General features: G+C 37.7%; 2 protein-coding genes across 2 annotated transcripts in view; one reads left to right on the forward strand and one right to left on the reverse strand.

Annotated features, from left to right (window-relative positions):
• LOC139737584 (kinetochore-associated protein 1-like) overlaps positions 1-11,796 on the forward strand; it is a 46,336-nt gene extending 34,540 nt beyond the window's left edge. The window contains exons 40-50 of the mRNA XM_071648266.1: positions 275-344; positions 1,137-1,252; positions 1,590-1,725; positions 2,196-2,291; positions 3,424-3,535; positions 4,070-4,133; positions 8,162-8,291; positions 8,974-9,060; positions 9,509-9,654; positions 10,215-10,323; positions 11,141-11,796. Of these exons, the coding sequence (XP_071504367.1) occupies positions 275-344; positions 1,137-1,252; positions 1,590-1,725; positions 2,196-2,291; positions 3,424-3,535; positions 4,070-4,133; positions 8,162-8,291; positions 8,974-9,060; positions 9,509-9,654; positions 10,215-10,323; positions 11,141-11,221 (1,147 nt within the window). The 3' untranslated portion in view covers positions 11,222-11,796. The remainder of the gene's footprint in view (positions 1-274; positions 345-1,136; positions 1,253-1,589; positions 1,726-2,195; positions 2,292-3,423; positions 3,536-4,069; positions 4,134-8,161; positions 8,292-8,973; positions 9,061-9,508; positions 9,655-10,214; positions 10,324-11,140) is intronic.
• A 2,749-nt stretch (positions 11,797-14,545) lies between these two features.
• LOC139737558 (uncharacterized) lies at positions 14,546-20,775 on the reverse strand. Its single transcript, XM_071648241.1, has 6 exons — positions 20,080-20,775; positions 19,496-19,669; positions 18,513-18,593; positions 17,569-17,642; positions 16,716-16,872; positions 14,546-15,091 (listed from the first exon to the last, which is right to left on the reverse strand). The coding sequence occupies exons 1-6, from the start codon at positions 20,773-20,775 to the stop codon at positions 14,546-14,548; spliced, it is 1,728 nt and encodes a 575-aa protein (XP_071504342.1).
• Positions 20,776-22,471: the final 1,696 nt, after the last annotated feature.

A 22,471-nucleotide genomic window follows, 5' to 3' on the forward strand; every position in this document is an offset into this window, starting at 1 on the left:
TTCAAAATGTAAGGCTGTATATTCTTCACATATGACAGCACCAATGTTGAGATTTTTTTATTATTCTTTATTAAAGTCACTGTATAATTCATGTCATTTGGTGCTGTGTATGGGTGCATTTTTTCTCTCTAAGATGCTTCAGGTGAAAGGATGAAATGTGCCTATTCATGACAACAAAAATCAGCTTTCTGTATTGTCGTGGACAAATGGATAACTCTTTATTTGTCAGTAAATATGTTGAAATGTCATTCTATTTTTATTTTCTGATTTTTAGACTGAAATATCTTCTGCAAAGTGAGAAGAAAGAAAACACTGTCCTTTTCCTACTGAGCGTAGCCTTCAAGGTGAGTGAAGCTTTCAAAGTAAGTGTAGAATCCAAGATGAGTATGTTCAGTAGACCCATAAACTTCAAATTCTAAAGTATGTCTCTTTTCTGTTTTTGTCAAACTTTGATAGTCTTCAGGGGATGTTTTATGTTTTTACATTGTGAATGTTTATAAACAAGTAATCTATGTCCTGATTTGACTTTTTTTTTCTTTTTCTTTTTTTTATAGATTTGACCATTTACCAAGTACAACAGGGTATATAAACTTTCTAGTTTGTGTAGAGCATGTTGTTCATTCAATGCAGGTTTCGGAGACATCGACTGTGTGCAGTGACAGATCATCCTTCAGTAATCCACTGAAAATTTTCCATCGCAGGAATGATGTCAGTAACCCTAAATGTTTCATGGAACACTTCACCCACCCACTAATGGGGGGGAAAGTATGAAGTAATGATCATTTTCAGAGAGAGAGAAAGTAAAGCAAATAGTGATTACTGCCAAGCACTGGTTAACCCGTTGAAGACGAGTCCCGAGTATGCTCGGGCAAGTGTCCATGGGAAATGCATATTATAGCAAAAATGTACCATTTATAAAAAATGGTGAATGACATATGTGTGTCAAAATATTCAACTGTTTACATGAAATATGCCAAGCTTACAAACACTTAACAAGTGCCAATAGAAGTTTAATTATTGTTGATTAATGGCATATAACATCCAAACCATCATACGGTGGCCAAAAATGCTTTGTCAATTTGTGTAATACCGGACCATGACATCTTGGAGTATTGTATTATACTGTCTTTTCCCAGGAATCTTCTACCCACATGACAACTGGTTGCCAAATTAGAGCTCTGCGTTGCCTCTTCTCACTTGCAGACGACAAACTGATTGAAACTGCATCAAACAGAAAAATGGCAGACTTAAGGTCAGTGCATACACCAGTGATGCCTTGTGGTTATAGTTGAGCAATATTTCATACAAAGTACCCTGTGGTACCAGAAATTGTATGTCAAGGAATTTGTGAGAGATGTCTTCCATTATAAAGGCAGGAGAAGGAAAAACAAACTCTTGAGACAAAACTTTTGAATGTCCTTCAGAGGAATTGTTGTCTCTTAGACAAAGTTTGTCATCTCGTGATTTGAGAAATATTTTAAATGTGTGGCCTCTTTCCACGAAATCTGTATTTTTTAATAAGTCAGCAACTTTTACTGTTAATGAAAGTGTCATGCCATCTTTCATTACATTGCATTATGTTGTAACAGAGACTACCTGAAGAACCTTGTGTATGTGAGAGAGTTCGAAGCACTAAATGTGGCTATGGATCTATCTACATTCACTTCTTCAAACAAGGAGGGACTAGTGAAAGGACTATGGAGAAATCACAATCACGAGCCAAGAGTAAGTTACCATGGTGATAGTGAGACTTAAAAGTCATAGTTCAATGCACATTTGAAAGATGTGTAAGATGCACAGTATTAAACATTAATTTCCTTTAAAAAATGACAATTAAACTTAAGTCTGGTCTACACAAATTCTTACTAAATGCCACATGATTTATATCCTACCATGAATATCTTGTTGGGAGAAGCTTTGGAATATCTATCTAAAGCTGAAGAGCTCATAGTGGATATAATTACTCCTGTGTATTTAGTGGACAGTTGATAAATGCTTGACTCATCTGCTTGTTTTCTGTTTTCTGTTTTGTTTTTCCAAAATCAAATCAATCTAGCAATACATAATTTTGTCCCTGTATTAGAATTGAAATGAGAGTGTATGCTACTGTCTGGTGTGTGTCTTTATTGATGGTGCATGACTGAGTGATGTTTATTTGTTCTCCAATCATTGACAATTCTATTCTTGTATTACAGAGTATACGCCTTATTGCCAACCTGTGTCTGGAGTACAAGGTTCATGATAAGAATCTGTGGAACAGCATTCTGCAGCAGTTACAGAAATTTGGACTTGTGAGTGTCATGTCTGTGAGATCTTGTCTGCCAAATTTGCATCTGCAGCAACTTTGAACAGAGCAATCTCAGCATACTCAATACTATTAAAGAAAAGATAGAATGCTAGATAACTAGAACACAGACTTCAAGGAGTTACTTTGCAACTACCTATCACCCGGTGGTATATAACTATTCCAGTAACCATTCAATACAGTTCATGTATGTAGAAATCAGATGAATCAGGAATGTCCTCTTTTATTTTTCTTTCTTTAAATTTGAGACAAAACAAAGATGTTGTGAATGTGAGCCTGTCAGCAAACAGTACTTTCTGGATGACTGGTTGTACTGTCCCTGTGTGCTTATTTTGATACCTCTCCTCTATGAAGATCTTTGTCTGGACACTTGGCTTACTTACAATGTAGCTAATGAATGCTCTTCAATCTTCTGACAATCTGGTCCTTTCTCTCAAGCAAGTTAATTTTTTTTAAATAAGACATGTGCACACCATTCACACCATGCTACTTCTTGCATGCACCAACTTTTCCTCATATCTACTCTCATCACATACATGCACAGGTAAACAACTTATACTCAGGAAAAGATGGACCTACAAAGAAGTTTACAATTTGTTACCAAAATCTTACAATAGACCTACGTGTGTTTCATGGATTATAAACCAGGTTGAGAAGTCAATAACTTCCTAGCTGATGGCTCATATGGGATGTTAGTTTATATTTGTTGCAACCATTTCTACTGTTCTGCTTAGAGATGGTATTGGAAGTTGTTTCACCTTCTCGCCATCATACACTTGTATGTCAAAAGCAATCACGAGACTTCCTTTTACTTCATTACACTTTTACAATGAAAGCTATGATTTTTTCTGAAATTTACTTTTCATGCTTAGTAATTTTATTTGTTACATTTCCACATTTTTTAATGGGATTTGTTCTGTTTTGCTTTTTGGTGTTGGTTGTTGTTGTTGGGGTTTTGGGGGGATGTGTTTGTTTTTTTGTCTTCAGATGTTTGTCAGTAACCATTGTCTTGTGGTATTTCAATTCAGATCAGAAACATTTCACTTAGCATGATGGGTAGACTCAGGAATGTTTGATGATGATATTAGCTCATTGTACTCTCCATATGTCCTGCTTAGCTGGCCTACCTGCAGTATGTCTTGGGTGAGATAGCAGGACTAGTGGAGCTCAGGTCCATCCAGTGCCTACCAAGGGTGTGGTCAGCAGTCCTTACGACCCCTTTCACATCAGGTTAGTAAGAGGCAAATTATCCTCGACGGTCCCTAATTAGATTCTATAAAGATTTCTTTTGGTATGTGAACATGCCTTTCCTTATTACTAGTAGTTTCCCACAGTTTCCCATAGCATGTAGCATTGGTCTCATGGATAGGAGAATCACAAATCATTCCAATCAAAGAGCTTTCCTCCCTTTCAGCAAAGAGCAAGAAGGACCCCAAAGCATGCTTTACAAAATGTACACTGATAACTTGTAATAGATTTGTAATATATGACCTCATTATTCACCTGTCAGTCAAAGACTACCCCACACTACAGCAGTGTTACACACTGACAAGTGAATATGCTTTGTTCATTAACAAGATACATTTGTACTCACTGTTGAGTATTTTATTCCAGCCTAGTTATAAGGTTCACATTTGAAACAATAATTTGTTGATCTAATGTCGTCCATAATCCTGCTTGAAACTTTTATTGCATATAGGCAACAGTGAATGAAAAGGTGAAATTTTATTTCTCATTTTTTAATTCTATTCTTTTTTTATTAAGTTTGCCCTCCACTGAGTGAAGAGCAGGCTTGTAGGTGCAGAGAAGTCCTGGTTCTCCTACACAGGTGAGTCTTTTTCACGCTACTTACCAAGTTTTCACTCTACCTACCAAGTTTTCACTCTACCTACCAAGTTTTTCACTCTACCTACCAAGTTTTCACTCTACTTACCAAGTTTTTCACTCTACCTACCAAGTTTTCACTCTACCTACCAAGTTTTCACTCTACCTACCAAGTTTTCACTCTGCCTACCAAGTATTCACTCTACCTACCAAGTTTTCACTCTACCTACCAAGTTTTCACTCTACCTACCAAGTTTTCACTCTACCTACCAAGTTTTCACTCTACTTACCAAGTTTTCACTCTACCTACCAAGTTTTCACTCTACCTACCAAGTTTTCACTCTACCTACCAAGTTTTCACTCTACCTACCAAGTTTTCACTCTACTTACCAAGTTTTCACTCTACCTACCAAGTTTTTCACTCTACCTACCAAGTTTTCACTCTACTTACCAAGTTTTTCACTCTACCTACCAAGTTTTCACTCTACCTACCAAGTTTTCACTCTACTTACCAAGTTTTCACTCTACCTACCAAGTTTTCACTCTACCTACCAAGTTTTCACTCTACCTACCAAGTTTTCACTCTACCTACCAAGTTTTCACTCTACCTACCAAGTTTTCACTCTACCTACCAAGTTTTCACTCTACCTACCAAGTTTTCACTCTACCTACCAAGTTTTCACTCTACCTACCAAGTTTTCACTCTACCTACCAAGTTTTCACTCTACCTACCAAGTTTTCACTCTACCTACCAAGTTTTCACTCTACCTACCAAGTTTTCACTCTACCTACCAAGTTTTCACTCTACTTACCAAGTTTTCACTCTACCTACCAAGTTTTCACTCGACCTACCAAGTTTTCACTCTACCTACCATGTTAGGTATATTATTATGACATCATATTTTACTTGTTTTATGATTCTCTTTGTGCTTCAGCCCCAAGGATACCATATAAAAGTTTGTTTGTTGTTTTCTTTCCATCCATTTAAATGTTTTCTCCCACATTTTATTTCATTTGATGTATGAAACCTTGTGCAGTTTTTCAGAATTTTAGTGGAATTCCTGAAGCTTATATTCAATCTACCAATTTGGTTTAAAAAAAAAGAATATATATATATATATGTATATATATATATATATATATACAGTCAAACCTGTCTATAGCGGCCACCCAAGGGATACGGGAAAAGTGGCCATTATAGACAGGTGGCCGCTATAGACAGGTAACATGTATCATCGTTGTATACATCTATATATACTTACATGTACATGTATGTGTGTACGTATGCACATGTGTGTATCATACATAGAACAATGCCGGTGTTTATGAAATTGTTGCACAGTACATGTAGCATGTGCACAGTCATGAAGAAAGCTTAACACTAGTGCATTATTGTGACTGAATAAGTGATGAATGCAACGATGGCGATCACTGAACGTTGCCCAGGAATGACTGGCACGGCTAACAAGAAGAAAAACACGCTGAATTATCGGCTCGGCTACGGCTCCATCGAGTTTTTGGCCGCTATAGACAGGTTAAAATCTACCACGGGAAACAATTTGTGGCCGCTGGCCGCGTTAGACAGGTGGCCGCTATACACAGGGTCTTTAACATTGCTTTTCTCTCGGGGGGATTTTTCAGTGGCCGCTATAGACAGGTGGCCGCTATAGAGAGGTGGCCGCTAAGGCAGGTTTGACTGTATATATATATATATATATATATATATATATATATAAAAAGATAAGTAACAAAGCTGCAACAAAGTTCATGCTGTATTCACCAACGGTTTATTTCTTCACACAAATTTTCGGGCGTCTCGCCGCCCTTTCTCAAGTGTTGATACTGAGAGAACAATAACAAAATTTTGTTATTGTTCTCTCAGTATCAACACTTGAGAAAGGGCGGCGAGACGCCCGAAAATTTGTGTGAAGAAATAAACCGTTGGTGAATACAGCATGAACTTTGTTGCAGCTTTGTTACTTATCTTTTTATCTTGCCAACACGTGGACTACCTTATCAACATATATATATATATATATATATATATATATATATATATATATATATATACACACACACACACACACACACACATATATAGGTGCAGGCATTGAAGTCATGGTCAAATTTTTTTGTTTTGTTTTTTTGTACTCAGTAGGGAGCATTTTTCTTTTATTTTTTTAAGAAGTTGCTTCTTTAGTTCCTGTTCTATGAACATCTAGTATTATTGAAATATCGGAGATTGATGAGATATTTATTTAGCCAAATTCATTCTAATTTGTTTATCTTTATCATGCTTCATGATTTGCAGAAATGCTAGTATTGCCTAGTGCATGTCTGTAATGAAGTGTATTAAGAAAATGCACTGGAAAGATTTTTGAAATATTTAATTGACATGGAAGTTACGGCAAAATTCTGATATTTGCTGTGCACACAAGAATTTCAGTGTGTATTCTTCTTTTCCACCAAACTTGCGATATAAATAGATTTGATTTCTATTGATTATAGCTGATATCTATTGGATACACATTGGATGCTCATAACTCTCCAGGCTACAGTAGTGTTATAGATGACTAATGCTATCATTGTTTGAGCTGCCTATTCATTCCTGTCAGTAAGCCCCAAAAATGATATAACATTTATACATTGATTAGACTAAGTGGAAAACCAGTCACTTGTTGGAAGCCAGCTATGATGTATGTCTAAAGTATGGCATCAATTATTCACACAGCTCATCTGAAGGATAAAGAATTTCCACTCATTTAGCAGTGACACACAATACAGGGGAAACTCGGTATAACGAACACTGCTATAACGAGATATCGGTTATTACGAGGAAATTTTCCCGGTCCCAAATTTCCTTCCACACAAGTCTATGTAAAATGCTACTCTTATAGCGAGATCGGCTATAACGAAATAACTGCTATAACGAGATAAATTTTGTGATTTCCAAACAAAGAAAAACATAGCCAATCAAACCTGATATAGCGAGGTAAAGCAAAATGTCTTCGGGTAAAGCTTTACTTCGCCTGTGCTATCATGTTCCGAGATTGTAAAGCTCGATGCGCCAAAACCTGTCTTGTTCACACATATTTTCTTCAGTTCACTCTACAGCTAGCACCGCATGTTGTACGTGTATGTGTGTGTGTGGGCGCACTGATACATGCAGAAAATGTGGTGGGATGGCCGTATACATGACATCATCATGACGTTTAGCAAGTGTGAGGCAATCTGATACTGTGATTGGCTTTCTACGTAGGGAATTCCCCATCTTCACACACACGCAGTCATAATGTACATGATACAGAATGTCTCACACACACACACAGCATTGTGCAGACCATATTCAAGCTTTCCACACACAACACATACCCGTACCGTAACCACACACCAATCCACAGACGATCTTCACACAATTGCAAGCTGTTTAGATTTACAAATTCAAACATCTACAATTGATAAGAAAAACATTCTTGATATCGGATTTAATTGGCGAAAAAACATCTTCTTACCCATAAAGGTGAGTAATTACCTCACACACATTACCAAGTTATCAGTATTGATTGAAAGATGATGGGTAGTCCCACATGTGCAAATTAATGTCTTTATGTTATGCTTTCTTTTATGCCTACTGATATAACGAGATATCGGCTATAACGAGGAAAACGACTCGGTCCCGACCATCTCGTTATATCGAGTTTCCACTGTATAACTGTAGCCCATACGTGAAATGCGATGCCGGCATACTGTACCAAATGTGCAGTGGCTTATAGTATACTGTAAAAGTGGATATTTTCGCGCGACTAATTTTTTGCGCTCGGCGGTATGAGAAGAGTTTCGCATGTTTTTAATTCCGCTGAATCAAGACATCAACTACTAGAACATATGGCAAGCGTACATATTCGCATGCTTTTATTTTTGCATTAGTTTCGGGTTGCGCAAAATACGTGAAAATTTCCACTTTTACAATGCATTCATGAATGGTTGAAGCATCACACTTCTGACTGTAGATTTTTCTTCCATTTTAAACAGATGTCCAGTGCTGTTTGATCTAGACTTAGTCCGTCTTAGCTGCCAGTTTATTCGGGTGGAGATGTATGCCGAGGCTCTGGCATGCCTTCTTCACACCTTGGACAAAACTAAGAGAGAGTCCCAAATCAAGGTAGAATTCTGCTTGTAGTGTGCATACACATACCAAGACTTTTCTTAAACAAAAACAAAAACAGACAGGCAATTGTACAAAAAAAGAATTGTAAACCATGCTCCTGATCATTATCAACACTTATTTTGACTGATTACTAAATCCTGTATCATGCAATGTAAACAACAATTGCTTGATTAGATTGGGTATGAGGATTTGCCACAGAATTGGTTTGAATTCTCCTAAATTGATTTTGTGGATTACACCAAATGTGCTTATCATAAGATTATCAACATTTTGTGGGACATGAAGCGTACCCATTAAATCCACCCAGGCATTTTACCTCAGCATGTTCTCCTCAAGTGATTATTATTCATGTTTAGAAAAGCAATTCCCCCTCTCCCCCCCCCCCCCATATTGATTTTTTTCATATTTGCTAGTGTAGTCTTTGTCAAGGAAATAATTCTGATTTCATTGGACCTCAACTTTTACTATTAATACACTGTTTTGATCTGTGATCTTGGACAGTTTAATTCACCATTTTGACAGTTTCCTGAGTAGTTCAAATCTTATTCTTGTCAGAAGCTTCTCATTCTCTATCTAACTAAAAGAAGAAAAAGACAAGCTTTGATTGCTTTTGTATCATATAAAAGTTTGTATGTGCAATCTAGTGAAGTTAATGGTATATGTGTTTATTATTCAGACTTTGTTGGACTCCCACTTGGTAACAATTCTTAACTCTCTGATGGCACTGAAGGAGAGGAAAGAACCACTCCATGAACATGATCAGGTAAAGAGGGATCAAGGTCATTGGTTCTCTTCATTTCAGTTCTCTACAAGGCTCCATGAAGATCACTCACTATCATGACTAACAAGAGTTTAATTGAGACAGTCAACATTGCCCAAGTCGCATCTATTTGGACTAAAGAAATAGCTTTGACTAATAGAAAATGTGACTTATGAGGGATTCAAATCAAAATGTAAAGAGAAGAGGACTTGAAAAGACCCTGAACTAAGGCGATTATTTGACTTATGCAAGGTTGACTGCATTTGTGGAGTCATCATGTACATGTATTTAAGGAAGATCTTTAATACTTTGGCCTTGTCTTTCTGACCTTACTGATCTCATTTTAATTTTCATACAATTCTTCTTATCCTATGGCATGTTTAGATAGAAAACAATAAGATTGTTTTGACATTGTCACTAATCTAAGTATTGTGTCATTCTGTGTTGACAGGTACTGTCAGTGGTGTACAGACACATAGCAGGGACTGAGTGTTATGAGCTGCTGCTTGGTACACCTCACTTCTTGAGCCTGGTCCATTTTCTGGCCAAACAGGATCAGCTTGAAGGTCTCGTCAGGGAGACACTAAAATCCAATCGGTAGGATTTGTCTTTAAGTGCACTTTTTGATCTCTGCATTACATTATTTCCATACTCTTTGATCTTATTGCTGTGTTTGTCTTTATAAAAAGATGAAAAAAACTCTGGTTTATACGCTGGCCATTGAAAGGAGTAGAAGTGTAGGACTTGGCAGTAAGCATCATGAGTCAAGGTGTAATCAGGCAAATTTCAAATTATGAGCAAAATCTTCTTCTCACAAAGCAGAGATTCCATTGCATTCACTTTATTTGCTATCCACCTGTCCCTTTGCCAATATGTTTCATTGAAAAATAAAAAGTGAATAGTATGTCTGAAGTGAATTAGTATTTAATCCTAGTATTCAGTACATGGAGTACATGTAAACGAAAGCCAGTAATAAATGCCTGTAAGTGTAATTATTATTAACCATGAGTGTACTCATTTAAAACTAGTTCTTATAAATGGGCATGTATGAACCATGTGTCATGAATTAGAGTGATTGGTTATTAACCACCTGCAAAAATATCTCAAAGAGTAATAAAAACTAGTGTATAAAATCATTCTTCTTTGTTTTATCAAAGTATATCTGATGCTGTGAAGTTGGTGAACGTATTTCACTGCTACTACCCACAATCGCCTGCCATTCAGAGTGTCCACACCAACAGGTCAGCTGACGTTGAACTTCTGCATGTGAGTCATTTTGGTTTTATGTTTAAACTGGGTTTTGGTTCCTCTCGGGGGGAGGGGGGGCAGGGGGGACTGCAGCCTCACAATTTTGGGTCTTTGGGGAAAAAATGGATAAAACTCAAGGGTTTCACTCTAAGATGAGGGAACATTGACCTCTGGCCTTACAAACCATAAACACTACCCCCTCCCCCTCCCCAGCAGTTTGAAGAAGGGAGAAAAGTTTTGCAGCCAATCTCCAAACATACATTGTATTTATGTTACTTATAGGTATTCAAAATCAGCTGTGTGAAAGTTGCTGAACTTTGAGAATGATGAGGGCTGTATCAAACTTTGTGTAACTAGTGGATTATGCAGAGAATGTTAGAGAGTGTTATATTTCTGGTTAAGAACAGTCAACAAAGATAAAGACAATTTTGGCAATCTTTCCTTTAATATGTTTTCAAATGAAATGTGGTGTCTAATAAATGGATTATTGAATACCCATCATTGGAAAGTATGGTAATCTAAATGTCTGATTTTAATTTCTCCTTTTGTATTAAGTTGTAATTACACTGCATGCATTTGTCTTTTGTGTACGGAACATCACTTTAGAATTTTTCTATCAAATTCTCTCTTTTACCATCCTGCTGTTAGCCATCAAAATTCCCTCATAGCCCTAAAAAAAGAATGCATATCTCCACAGATTTCAATGAACTGTGACCATTTGTGATGTTTATATTCTGTTTTTCCAGTAGATGCAGAAGTGCATTGTACCTAAGAATGCACTGTGTTTAAATATAGCCTTCATGTCTTAGCTTGTCTTTGTCTTTCCCAAATCCAGGCCTACCTTAGAGCTCATGGTCTTGAAGAGGAGGCCAGGAACTTGGAAAATCTTGTGGAATCATCAGAACCAGAATTGTAGGATGGTCAGGAACGGAATTTACCTTGTGATTTGTCGTGGTCATGTGACATATTTGAATGTTATTTATCGTATCTCATATGTACAGTTGTAGATATATTAGTCCATATAACAACCCAGCGAACAGTTTCTCCATGATTTATTGATACAGCATCCAGTTAAGTGCCTGTTCATGGAGTACCACACGAGTATTGTTAAACCGGGATATCAAGGTCATTACATGCAATGTGAGGATTTTGCTGGTTTGGTTTATGGGTTCAAGAAAGTGAGCGAAGATTTAAGGTCTTTGTTAGAATCAAATAAAAAGCTTAGTCTCATCAAATTCCAAACGAAGAATCAAGTGTTGACCTACATGTATATTATGTGTCCCTGGTCAGTTAGAATAGTGATTATGTTTATGAGAACCAAGAAGAGATTGCTCAGAATGTGGTGCAAAACTTTATGTGCCTGTCACAATACATCAACCAAATGAAGTGCCTTTACTCATGTACATGTAAATACCTATTCTACATTTTCCAAACTATTTCTTGTACTGGGATTCATGTCATCAAAATCTAGAGAGCTTCTTGTTGAGAGGAAGAAGGGAGGTTGAGAAGTGCCTGATTACATTTCTCTATGTTACAAAATGTACACATATACATGCATGTACATTGTTTTGCATGTAAAGCTGTCGAAGTATAGAGTAAACCTAGCATACATCGTGTACATGTAAGTCCACAAACATGAGACCTTAGAAAATCTGTACATGTATATACTGTATAATCTGTGTAAGAGTTATATACTGTAGAAGTGGAAATTTTCGCGCAACCAGAAACTAGCGCGAAAATAAAAGCAAGCGAATATTTTTGCTTGCCGTATGTTCCAGTAGTTGATGTCTTGATTCCACGGAATTAAAAACACGCGAAACTCTTCTTACCCGCCTGAGCGTGAAAATTAGTTGCGCAAAAATATCCACTTTTACAGTACCCATGTGGATTCTTCAGTCCTTGTTTGTTGTGGATGAACATGGTTGTAAGATGATATGACCTTTGACATGGTTGTAAGATGATATGACCTTTGACATGGTTGTAAGATGATATGACCTTTGAAATAGATAGGAAGGCAAATTCAGCCACAGCCACAAAAAGTAGATTGAAGTATTCACAGGCCAATACAGAAGATCAGCTCTGTTTACATCTTTTTGTACAACCTTGGTCCCTACCATGTTGAACCAGTGCACTTCTTCTTCTTGTAATAGGAGTATCAGAGCTATGAGACATCTGAAAATGTCAGTCAATTGCATAACACAAAGAAGTTTATAGGATAATGTACAGGTAAACAAAAAAAAAGGACTTTTGCTAGACTAGGTACAAGAATATCCAGTTATGTCCAAATTCTGCTGAAATCATTTGTGACTCTTTACTCTCTTTTTTATTATGCCTCCGCCACGAAGTGTCGCCGGAGGCATTATGTTTTCGGGTTGTCCGTCCGTCCGTCCTTCCGTCCATAATGTTATTTTGTGGATAGCATATCTAAAAAACTGTCAGAGGTATCCTAATGAAACTTGGCATGTACATGTATGAGTAGGCGAAGTTGTGCCTATCAACTTTTGGGTGCACATGCTCAAGGTCAAAAGGTCAAGGTCAAATGCTCAAAATTTCACTATTTCCCCTATATCTATGCAATGCCAGGAGATATTTTCTTGAAACTCGGTGTATACAAGAACTACCAAATAACGATTCCCCAGAGAGAGCTTTAGGTCATGAGGTCAAAGGTCAAGGGTCAAAGCTCAAATGAATATGTTAAAATTGTACATTTTTCTCCATGTCTCACAAATATTTCAAGGTATCTTCATGAAACTTAGTATCTATGCATGTACTGACTGGCAGTGATCATGTAGGGAATTTAGGGGTCATGGGTCAAAGGTCAAGGGTGAAAGGTCAAGGTCAACTCATCAAAATGTCATTATTTCTCTCTTATCTATGCAATGCCTGCAGGATTTTTTCTTGAAACTTACCGTGCATATATTACCCAATACAGATTTTCTTGGAAGTTTCTTGCCTAAAGGTCAAAGGTCAAAATGTCAAATGTCAAGTGAAAGTGCTAAATTTCACTTCTTCTTTAAACTTATAAAAGGGTCAAAAGTTGGGTACAAAAATCCTCAAATCCCCAAATACCTGCACTCGTAGACAGTATAGCCGTTCGAAATAAACCTTGTTCAAGGATAGTGAATAGTCAATGCATTTGTGAGAAACCTGTCATTTTAATATTTTGCCATTTGTGTGAAGCTGTTCTCACACATTGTCAAGACATTGTGCTACAGACCTATTCGGAGAATTATGCATTATGGCAGAGGCATACCAGTCGCCATACCGACATTTCTAGTTCCAACAATGATAGTTTAACAATAAGGAAGATAACACTTCAAATATTTTGTTGTATGATTAAATACTTTATTAAGTTGCACACAATGTACTGATCATATATCAATTTACATCACTGTGATTAAGTATGAAATTGCTCAGAGCATACAGACAAAATATTTTGATAGCGCACATACACTTATATGTGATACAAAGCTGCATTGGAATTTCTTGTCATGCATATGAGATTTAATTTCTTTTCAGTGGCTCTTTTGCCTTGGAGGGGTAAAAGTATTCCTCACAATAGACCTTACATTTTGCATTCATGAAATTATCACATTATGAGGAAGATCAATTTTTTTCCTAAACTGTGAAACATGTTTATCCCTATTAGGAAAGTTATAGGACGTAATGGCAATGTTGATCATAACTACCACTGAAAATATAAAATCATTGTTCATATAAAAGTTCCAAGTTCAGAATACATGTACATTTTTTCCATGGCATGGCAACATTTCAACAGCAGCAACATTTTGTGTATTCCATGGGTGCGACCCTGAGATCAAATGAAGTTATAGAATAAGTACTAAGGTGCCATTTCATGCTATACAGGAAATGATGCATAGGTAATCTCAATAAAATGTAATACCATTAAACATGTTGATCGTGTTCTGAGCATAAATTACAACTGTTTTGATGTATTGAGGTATGATATGTGGGTTGATTGTTGTGGCTAAAACCTTAAGCGAGATGTGATGTGATACACAGTTCTTGCAAGATGAAATCTAATTCAGCAATAGACTGTACCCAAGTATCAGGCAGGTATTCCCAATATTTGTTGGTTCCCCGATACATGCCTACATGATGACACCAACCACAGGTTGTTTGGTTCTTAGTGAGACATGCCTACTTCAAAACACCAAGCATGGGTTGTTGGTTCCCACTGAAACATGCTTACACAAACCATGGGTTCCAACAAGACAGTCTACATGATGACACAAACCGTCGACGACTTGCCCTCTGTTGACGGTTTGGGCAACGACGTGGAAGAGTTTTTTCTGCTTTCTAAATCTTCAGGATTATTTTGTCCGGCACCACTACATGTACCTTCTTCCGTAGATCGCGAACTCCCTGCACTTGCCGATGTCTTTCTGGCCAGTCCTAGCCCATCATCATGTGGCTTCAGTCTACTAGACACACGTGTACTTGATGCTGAGCGTGTAGTACTCCCGTCTTTCCCTGCCAGTTTTCTCCGTAGTGCTGCTTGTTGGTTAATACTCAGCTGCTGATCACCCGACGTGTTGTTGAGTCGCTGTAACATCATTTGTGATCTTGCGCTTTCCCTCTCCCGCCGCAGCTCTTCGATTCTATTCGTGTCACGCTGAGAATGATGGTCGCTGATTGGTGGGAGCGAATCCCGTCGAAAGCCACTGGATTTATGATTGAGTTGGCTCACAGTGATGGCCAGCTGACTCTCGAGTTGTTTGATCTTCTTCTCCTGGTTTCGTCTCTGGAGTTGACTCTCCTCCAGCTAAAAAAAAAAAATTAGGGGAATCAAATAGTGTAAGCGGGTAACGTCAACATGAGTCTGCTTAAGTCATTGTGTAGATAACTTTTATACATACTAGTATTCAGTGCAGATACACTAAGTAAAATACATGTAGATGGAAAGAGATCAATGACTTTATATTACAGTACAATGTACATCGGCATGCTGAAATCAGTTGAATTGCCAAACTCGAGTCATACCTTCAATTTTTTTATGGTGATATACATGTACAGTACTTTAAAAACTTACGATGTCACCTGTTACTGGAAGAACATATTCAAGGAATTTCTATACGATCCTTTTATTCAGATACACTGTACTGGTTGTAGGGGAGACCGGGTCTAGTTGTTACAATTTTCACATTTTTAGGTCTGTACAAAAAACGAATAGAGGAATCGGCTTCATTTTTGCTTTGAGGATACCTTATTTCCTCCTTTAATTAAAACAGTACAAACTTTGGAAGTCCAGATAATGTTAACAAGATATTACGTAATCAATACACACAAACTTTTGTAACAACTTTCCCCGATGTTTGGGTAAGTTGTTACAGCACATGGGGTACTTTGTTACACCGTAGAAAGTCAACTCAAATCGGGTAATGCAGATCTGACGTGTTAGGTAATTCTTAATATTAACCTGTCTGGGTGTGCATGTTAGCCTATGCTGGGGTGTATGAGTGTGTTGGGTGTGTGTGGGTGTGTGTGTGTGTGTATGTGTGTGTGTGTGTGTTTGTGTGTGTGTGTGTGTGTGTGTGTGTGTGTGTGTGTGTGTGTATAACCATAAATTCAATTGAAAGTGCATTGGGGTAAGTTGTTACACCACTCGATTCTCCAGACGGGTCAAGTTGTTGTAACAACTTGACCCAGTGCGTTTTCAAAAACTTTTCACACCTGTGGCCAATAACCAATCAAACATCAAGTGTTGCTACTTTCACCAAAAGACAGCCAAAACACGCTTCTTTCAACCACATACTCATCACTTACTGGAGAAGAATGGATTTGGTGTAATAAAGAAAAATCGAATTTTTCAAAATTTTACTCGGAGAGGTAAAAAAGTGTTTTTTGGACCTACCTTCTACAAGTGACGTCCAGGCTACGCCAGATTTCGCATGCAGAGATCGTTGGCTATACGTTTTGATTTGATATTACTTGTAACACCCTCTTTTGATCATATTTAGAGAAAATGACAGTGTAACAACTTGCCCGTGTAACAACTAGACCCGGTCTCCCCTACATATATGTACTGGGGACAAGTTTTGACGAGCGGGAAGCTGGTAATTGTGGTCAGCAACTTAAGTTTGTTTTAGGGTTTGGGGGAAGAGATGGGATGGGTTGAGAAGAAACGATTTCAATTTTTCATTATATTCTTTGGTAAGATCATATAATCATGATACAGTAAAATCATTTTCAGGTACAGTATAACGATATAAGATCTTACAGTGCGTGATCTTTTACCCGTGTGTGGCTCAGTAGGATTTGTTTCATTTTAGATAAATTCCAATGTAAGGAGGCTTCCCCTGTAAGATTGACTTGTTTGGAAGTTTTTTGTTGAATTGCCGTCTGTTTTGTCATTCGTGTCGTGCTTAAAGAATAACCTTGAATGATACCTGTTTCTTCATAGACATCATCTCATTCCGCAAAGCAGTGTTTTCTTCCTGTGACTGCGATAAATCAGCCTGACATTTGATCAGATTCTTCTTCAGAATGTAGTCTTCTTCTTCCGTTGTTGGTTTAGAGTAGCTTGTGTTACCCATGGATTCATTTCTGTGTTGAACAAACGATAGAAGGGCTTTATGTATGACATATGAAAAGACTACACAAAGTGATACAGTAATATCTATCAACATTATATATTTTGGCATGTAAAAAGATGGGCAAAATAGGTCTTTTCACATTTCGTGTCTCGTTAGATAAATAGCATATCGTGACTCGGTGGTATACGCCACTTAATATGTGAAATTTTCACTAGAGAAGTCATCATGAGGCAACTTGGACAGGCATAATACACAGGTTGGAACGATGCAACGTGATTTCACAATCACTCACAGCTCATGAACTCCTTCCACTGCACTTTTGTCGTGACCAGTGACCTGGGACCACTAAAAACGTACTTTTTGGTGGCCCGATTCGATTAGAGTTACATTCAAAATGGATTGTTACTTTTGTTTTTGTTGGGTTTTTTTTTTCGGGCCACCAAAACTTCAGATCTAAAGTTTTTAGCCACCAGACCAAAAGAAGGAGAGAGAGAGAGAGAAGAAGGGGTTAGTGTTTAGCACTGATAATATACTCCCTATCGGCGATCACATTGCCCAACCCCCTTACAGTAAGTGCGTCACTCGTACATTGACAGTGTATTCATCGATTGACAAGAACTGAAGAGAAACAAAAACAATCCGTTCTAATAGATTATGTTTGAAAGACGGAGAATCTGCTTAGGACCGCAAATATTTGGTAGCCTACCTCTTCCTGTAAGGGTCCTCCATTTCCAGTTGTCGCTTCTTAATATCCAGCTCTGTCCGCCAAGCATCTAGTTCCTGAAACATGGAACAATGAGACATCGGCGATACACTTCCCTCTTAGCCATGTCTTTCTTGCTTTGTTTTGTTTTGGTTTGGTTTGGTTTGGTTTGGTTTGGTTTGGTTTGGTTTTTTTGTTTTGGTTTTTTGTTTGTTTGTTTGTTGGTTGGGTTTTTTTTACATTCATATTCAACGTCCCAGTACAGTAGTAAATTTTTGTGAATAGCAATTGACTTAGTAGGCATATGCTGTTGGTTATCAGAGATCGAAGTAGCATTTCGGAATGCCGAAGAGAATGCAACGAAACCAACGTGAGTACGAACTTACAGAAATGCATTTCATGTAGAAATCTTCAACATATAAATGCTCAATGACAATTTGTAGGATTCCAATCCTTAGAGCATATTTCCAGGATTATATGGAATGCTTCAGTCACTTTGGTTAAAGAACAAAAGGTGGCGGATGTTATCCATATCTGGATCATGCGGGATGAAGCATTGCAGAATAGTTCCTATGACCACATGCGCATCACATAGTTTTGACGATTAGAGGGACAAAAGAATCACATTTGTCAATGTCCTCGTGCCGACTATGGCATTGGTGTTTTTAGTTTGAGTAATATATAATAATGTCATACACAATATACAGTTGTAGTAGTGAAAAAAAAAGCTCAACACGATTGACTTTGGCGGCATCATTAAAATGCGTCCTTCCCCCTCTTTATGATCTTCACTTTCACCTCGGCTAAATACACGTAAACCCAGTGTTGCTTGAAATTGTTTCTACGTAACTGGACATGATTCACGTTTCATATTTAGTATAGGACAATCTGCCTCACAACAATAGTCAAACGAAGTTACATTCATGAAACCAAAGTGGTATACTTACGTCGTCCAGTTTACTGAGATCCATTTCTTTGCTTTTGCACAACTCTTCTCGGAGGTTGAGGAACCTTTCCACTTCCTCGATCTACAAACACAAGAAAGTAACTTTCTTCAGCTCACAATTTCACTCCATACTTAATTTGAAATTCTTCATTCATTGACATCACTTACAACTACGAATTAGATATATTGGCCTATACATGTACAATATACGATGAACAATAGAACTCCAGCAGTGGCGGTGTTCATGTACAGTCAAGCCTGTCTATAACAGCGGCCATTTAAGGGAGACGAAAAAGTGGCCATTGTAGACAAATGGCCGCTATAGACAGGGTCTATAACAGTCTTTTTCTCTCGGAGGACATTGTTGATGTGAGGAGGCCTCTTCAATTTTGTTTCAGGTTTAGATTCTTTTAATACAGGCACTCTCTAAAAGTGATCATCGCCGTTATATAACTTATACAGTACACTGATGTGATAGTTACTTGATATTCGATTGGGCAGAAAATTTCCGTGAGATTACGAGATGTATCATGTCGGGGATTTTTCTCAAAACGTTTTCAGGTCAGTAATGACAAACATCAAGCCTCATATCATGGTCAGCTTCAAAGTTAGTCACATTATTTTATGGAGGCATCTGATGCTATCATGTGTCCCACTTGGAAACAAATTTCATTCACCACTCTCATACTTAAAGTAGTCTTCAACTGGGAGGGCCGGAAGTGAATTAGCCATAACGCGTTATATAAAAAGTCAGTATTCTATACTCCTTGATATGGATTGAAACAATGGGGAAATTGGGAAGACTGTACAGATATCGTGTGTTGATAAAGTCTACATGCTGACGAAATCACCGGCAATTCCAGAGTTTTACGTGTATTTGTCTAATCATGAATCAATATACTGTACAATCCAAACCAAACTCGCCAGGTTTTCGTGTAATTTAGTTTTACTCCTGTGACATTAAAAGGCGAAGCGTATATTTACATCAGTCTCTTGTTCTTGGCATTCTCTGAATCGGTCATTCAACTCGGTCTCGAGTTCACCCAAATCGTGGATCCGCCCACTGAGGCTCTCATACTGCTCCTGAAGACGAAGCGTACTCAGCTGCTCCAGAAACTGGTGTCGCTGCTCCGTCAGGTCCTGCTCGTATCTTGAAATCTGAGGAAAATTTTCAACAACGATTACACGATCGACCATACACATTTGTGTTCAGTCTTGCGGACACAAACACACATTTTATATTATCGCTTCATTTCAAGTCTTTTGATGTAGTCCAGTTTACTGCCTTTCAGTACACTACTATGCTCTCTGCTACCTCAAAAAAACAATTGGAGAAAACATTAAAAGATTATAATAATAATGATAACTTCTAATGATATACGAGGTAAATATCTTTCCAATTCTACAAGGATTGATATTTACTATCATGCGCTTCAACAAATCAGAAATATCTTGGCTTGTTTTTAATTTCAGAATAAGATTTACACCCCTTTAATTTCCGTACGACTGAACGACAAAACGTGAACAAACGCGTTCTAGAGATTTTAGACCATTCATTTGATATTTACCTCTTTTTCAAATTTAGCCTTAGTGTCATCCAGTCGCTTCTTCATGGCTTGTTTCTCCAGTTTATATTGAGTCTTTTGTCTTTCTAGCCTCCTATGTATCCGATTCGCTTTCCGTGTTTCCTCAACATCCATTGCGTCGTGGGGTTCTTCCTCTTTAGAGGCACGATGCTGGTCTTCATCGTTTGTCACCTCATCACAACCATCGGATACTTTCGAGTGATGTATTCTTTGCGAGGACGAGGATGTTTGTTTTTCAACTGCACTGTCGGTGATATTACCTTCCTTGGACTCAATAATGGACGCGGCTTTTGCCTCATTGTTTTCTTCCTTCTCCGCGGCATTTGTCTTAACTTCAGCGGGATCAGCAGCAGCTTCTACTGGCGACGCTTCGCTCAGAGAGTTTCCCAAACTGAGTCCCGAGTCATTTCCCAACTCAGCGTCCTTACATTTCCTCGACGAACTTTTTGATCTTTTCCTCCTGATGGACGAAGACATGACAATATTTTCATTATCTTCGCTCCTCTCATCACCAACGTCATCATCCGTATGGACGGCACCCTCATGACTACCAGACTCTTGGAAAGAGTCGGTGTTACCCCTGCTTCTATGCCGATGTCGTTTCTTCTTCCGATGGCGATGTCCACTTTTTTCTTTGCTTAGGTCTGCTTCAAGAGAAGCTGTCTCGTTTTCTGCCATTTTTTCCTCACTATGTGTTTCTTTAATCTTGTTTTCTGCATTAGTTTCACTATGATCAGCCATCTTTGTGATATTTCGTCTTAGCTATGAAATCGTATTCCATAAAACAAGAACAGTTTCCTTCAAAATCGTCAAAAAAGACTTGGTTCGCTGACTGCTCTGGCGACAGTGATTCATGTCCGCAAGATCTGAGTAAGAAGAGATAGAAAATAATCGTCAACGTTGTGCAACATGTCGATAATACATAACATTCAGCGCTGCAATATCCTGTTCGCTCTCCTGTACTGAGATAAAATGAATGCTATAACAGCCTAACATTTGTCCTCCAATTTTGAAATATTAATTTGCAATAAGAATACAATGGCATGGAATGAAAGAGAGAATATTGTGGCATGTAACAAATGGTGGATTATTATTGGTTCGTGTACTGTATTAAAGTACATTCACCCCATTTTTCAGCGCGTGTTAACGTAACTGAATGTACATCGATATAACATGACATTTTTATTTCTTTTGTCTTGAAGAGAAAAATGAGTAATTTTGGTTGAGAAAGTGGGAGTCAGATCTATCTCATGTCTGATATAATGACAGAAAACGCCTTGATAATAGACGGAGCCTAATTCATTAGAGGCGCGTACACGAGTATCGCATTTGACTACAACCACCGCTGAAACACGGGAGTTATGGTCCCTTCATGAATTAATCCATTAAATTGTGAATTTTAGATGACATCCGCACGTAGGCTTGCGACCATGGAAGGTGGTTGGTAATAATACATGTAAACACAAAGGATTTCGCTCAAGCACCATACCAGCATGCAAATACAACCTTTGCTCCTCGACGCGAAAACTGGTATGTAGGTCCCACATTATTTGCAATCATAAGAGAAATGTAAATACTATGATTTCGTGTTTAATCCCAGTAGCACAAAATCAACTGAATGCCGTGTTCTATCGTGAATGAATTGTCCAACGAAAGAATAGGTCCTATATACTTGACTTTGTCTGATGTTGGGCCTATACATGTTATAGCAGCTAAAGCATGAATTCAGAATATGAAATGTAGACGAAAGCTGAATCGATTTTTAAATCACTGAATTTGAGAAAATAAATGTTGAAATCGGTCAGCATTATATTTCTTTCTCTCTGCTTAAAATCCACGATGGAGACAAGACATTGTTGTAGGCCCTTATGCGGTTATGGGAATATAACCAGACAGCTTTATGGACGGTTGATGTCAGTATTTAATCCATTTAAGAGGGATCTGCAAATTATCTTCCTCGAAGCATTACACTAAGTCTTCTTAAGTTTAAATGAATAAATGGGCGAAAAACATTGAGGAGGGCTTTCTCAGTAATTGCATGAACACAGGCCACTCATGATTCGATTATAATTTGTACCTATAATTCACGCGTATTTTACATAGATAATACAGATAATACACACACACAAGCAGTATCGGATCAGGGTAACAAATGTTTCACACATCATATCGTAAAATTAAATTCCTTTTTCTTACGCTAGAAAATATAAGCTTTAATTCTATAATATTTGACTTCTCCATCCATGCTATGAATAGTTATTTATCATGACATGAATACGTGGGGGCATCGAGTGCTGAGAACTATATACATGTACATAAACGAAGACAATTTGGGTTGAAGATTGAAAGCACGAAGGTAATCATCGATACAACA

This window comes from Diadema antillarum, unplaced genomic scaffold (genome assembly GCF_040938485.1).
Source record: "Diadema antillarum isolate AM-2024a unplaced genomic scaffold, OU_Dant_1.0 seq00000696_RagTag, whole genome shotgun sequence".
Classification (NCBI taxonomy): domain Eukaryota; kingdom Metazoa; phylum Echinodermata; class Echinoidea; order Diadematoida; family Diadematidae; genus Diadema; species Diadema antillarum.

Coding starts and splice junctions, on each gene's coding strand:
- LOC139737558 (XM_071648241.1), bottom strand. CDS start 20,775: ATGGCAGAAAACGAGACAGCTTCTCTTGAAGCAGACCTAAGCAAAGAA. Junction 18,594..19,495: donor GCCAAGAACAAGAGACTGAT/GTAAATATACGC, acceptor TTGTGTTTGTAG/ATCGAGGAAGTGGAAAGGTT. Junction 16,873..17,568: donor GAGGACCCTTACAGGAAGAG/GTAGGCTACCAA, acceptor TGTTCAACACAG/AAATGAATCCATGGGTAACA.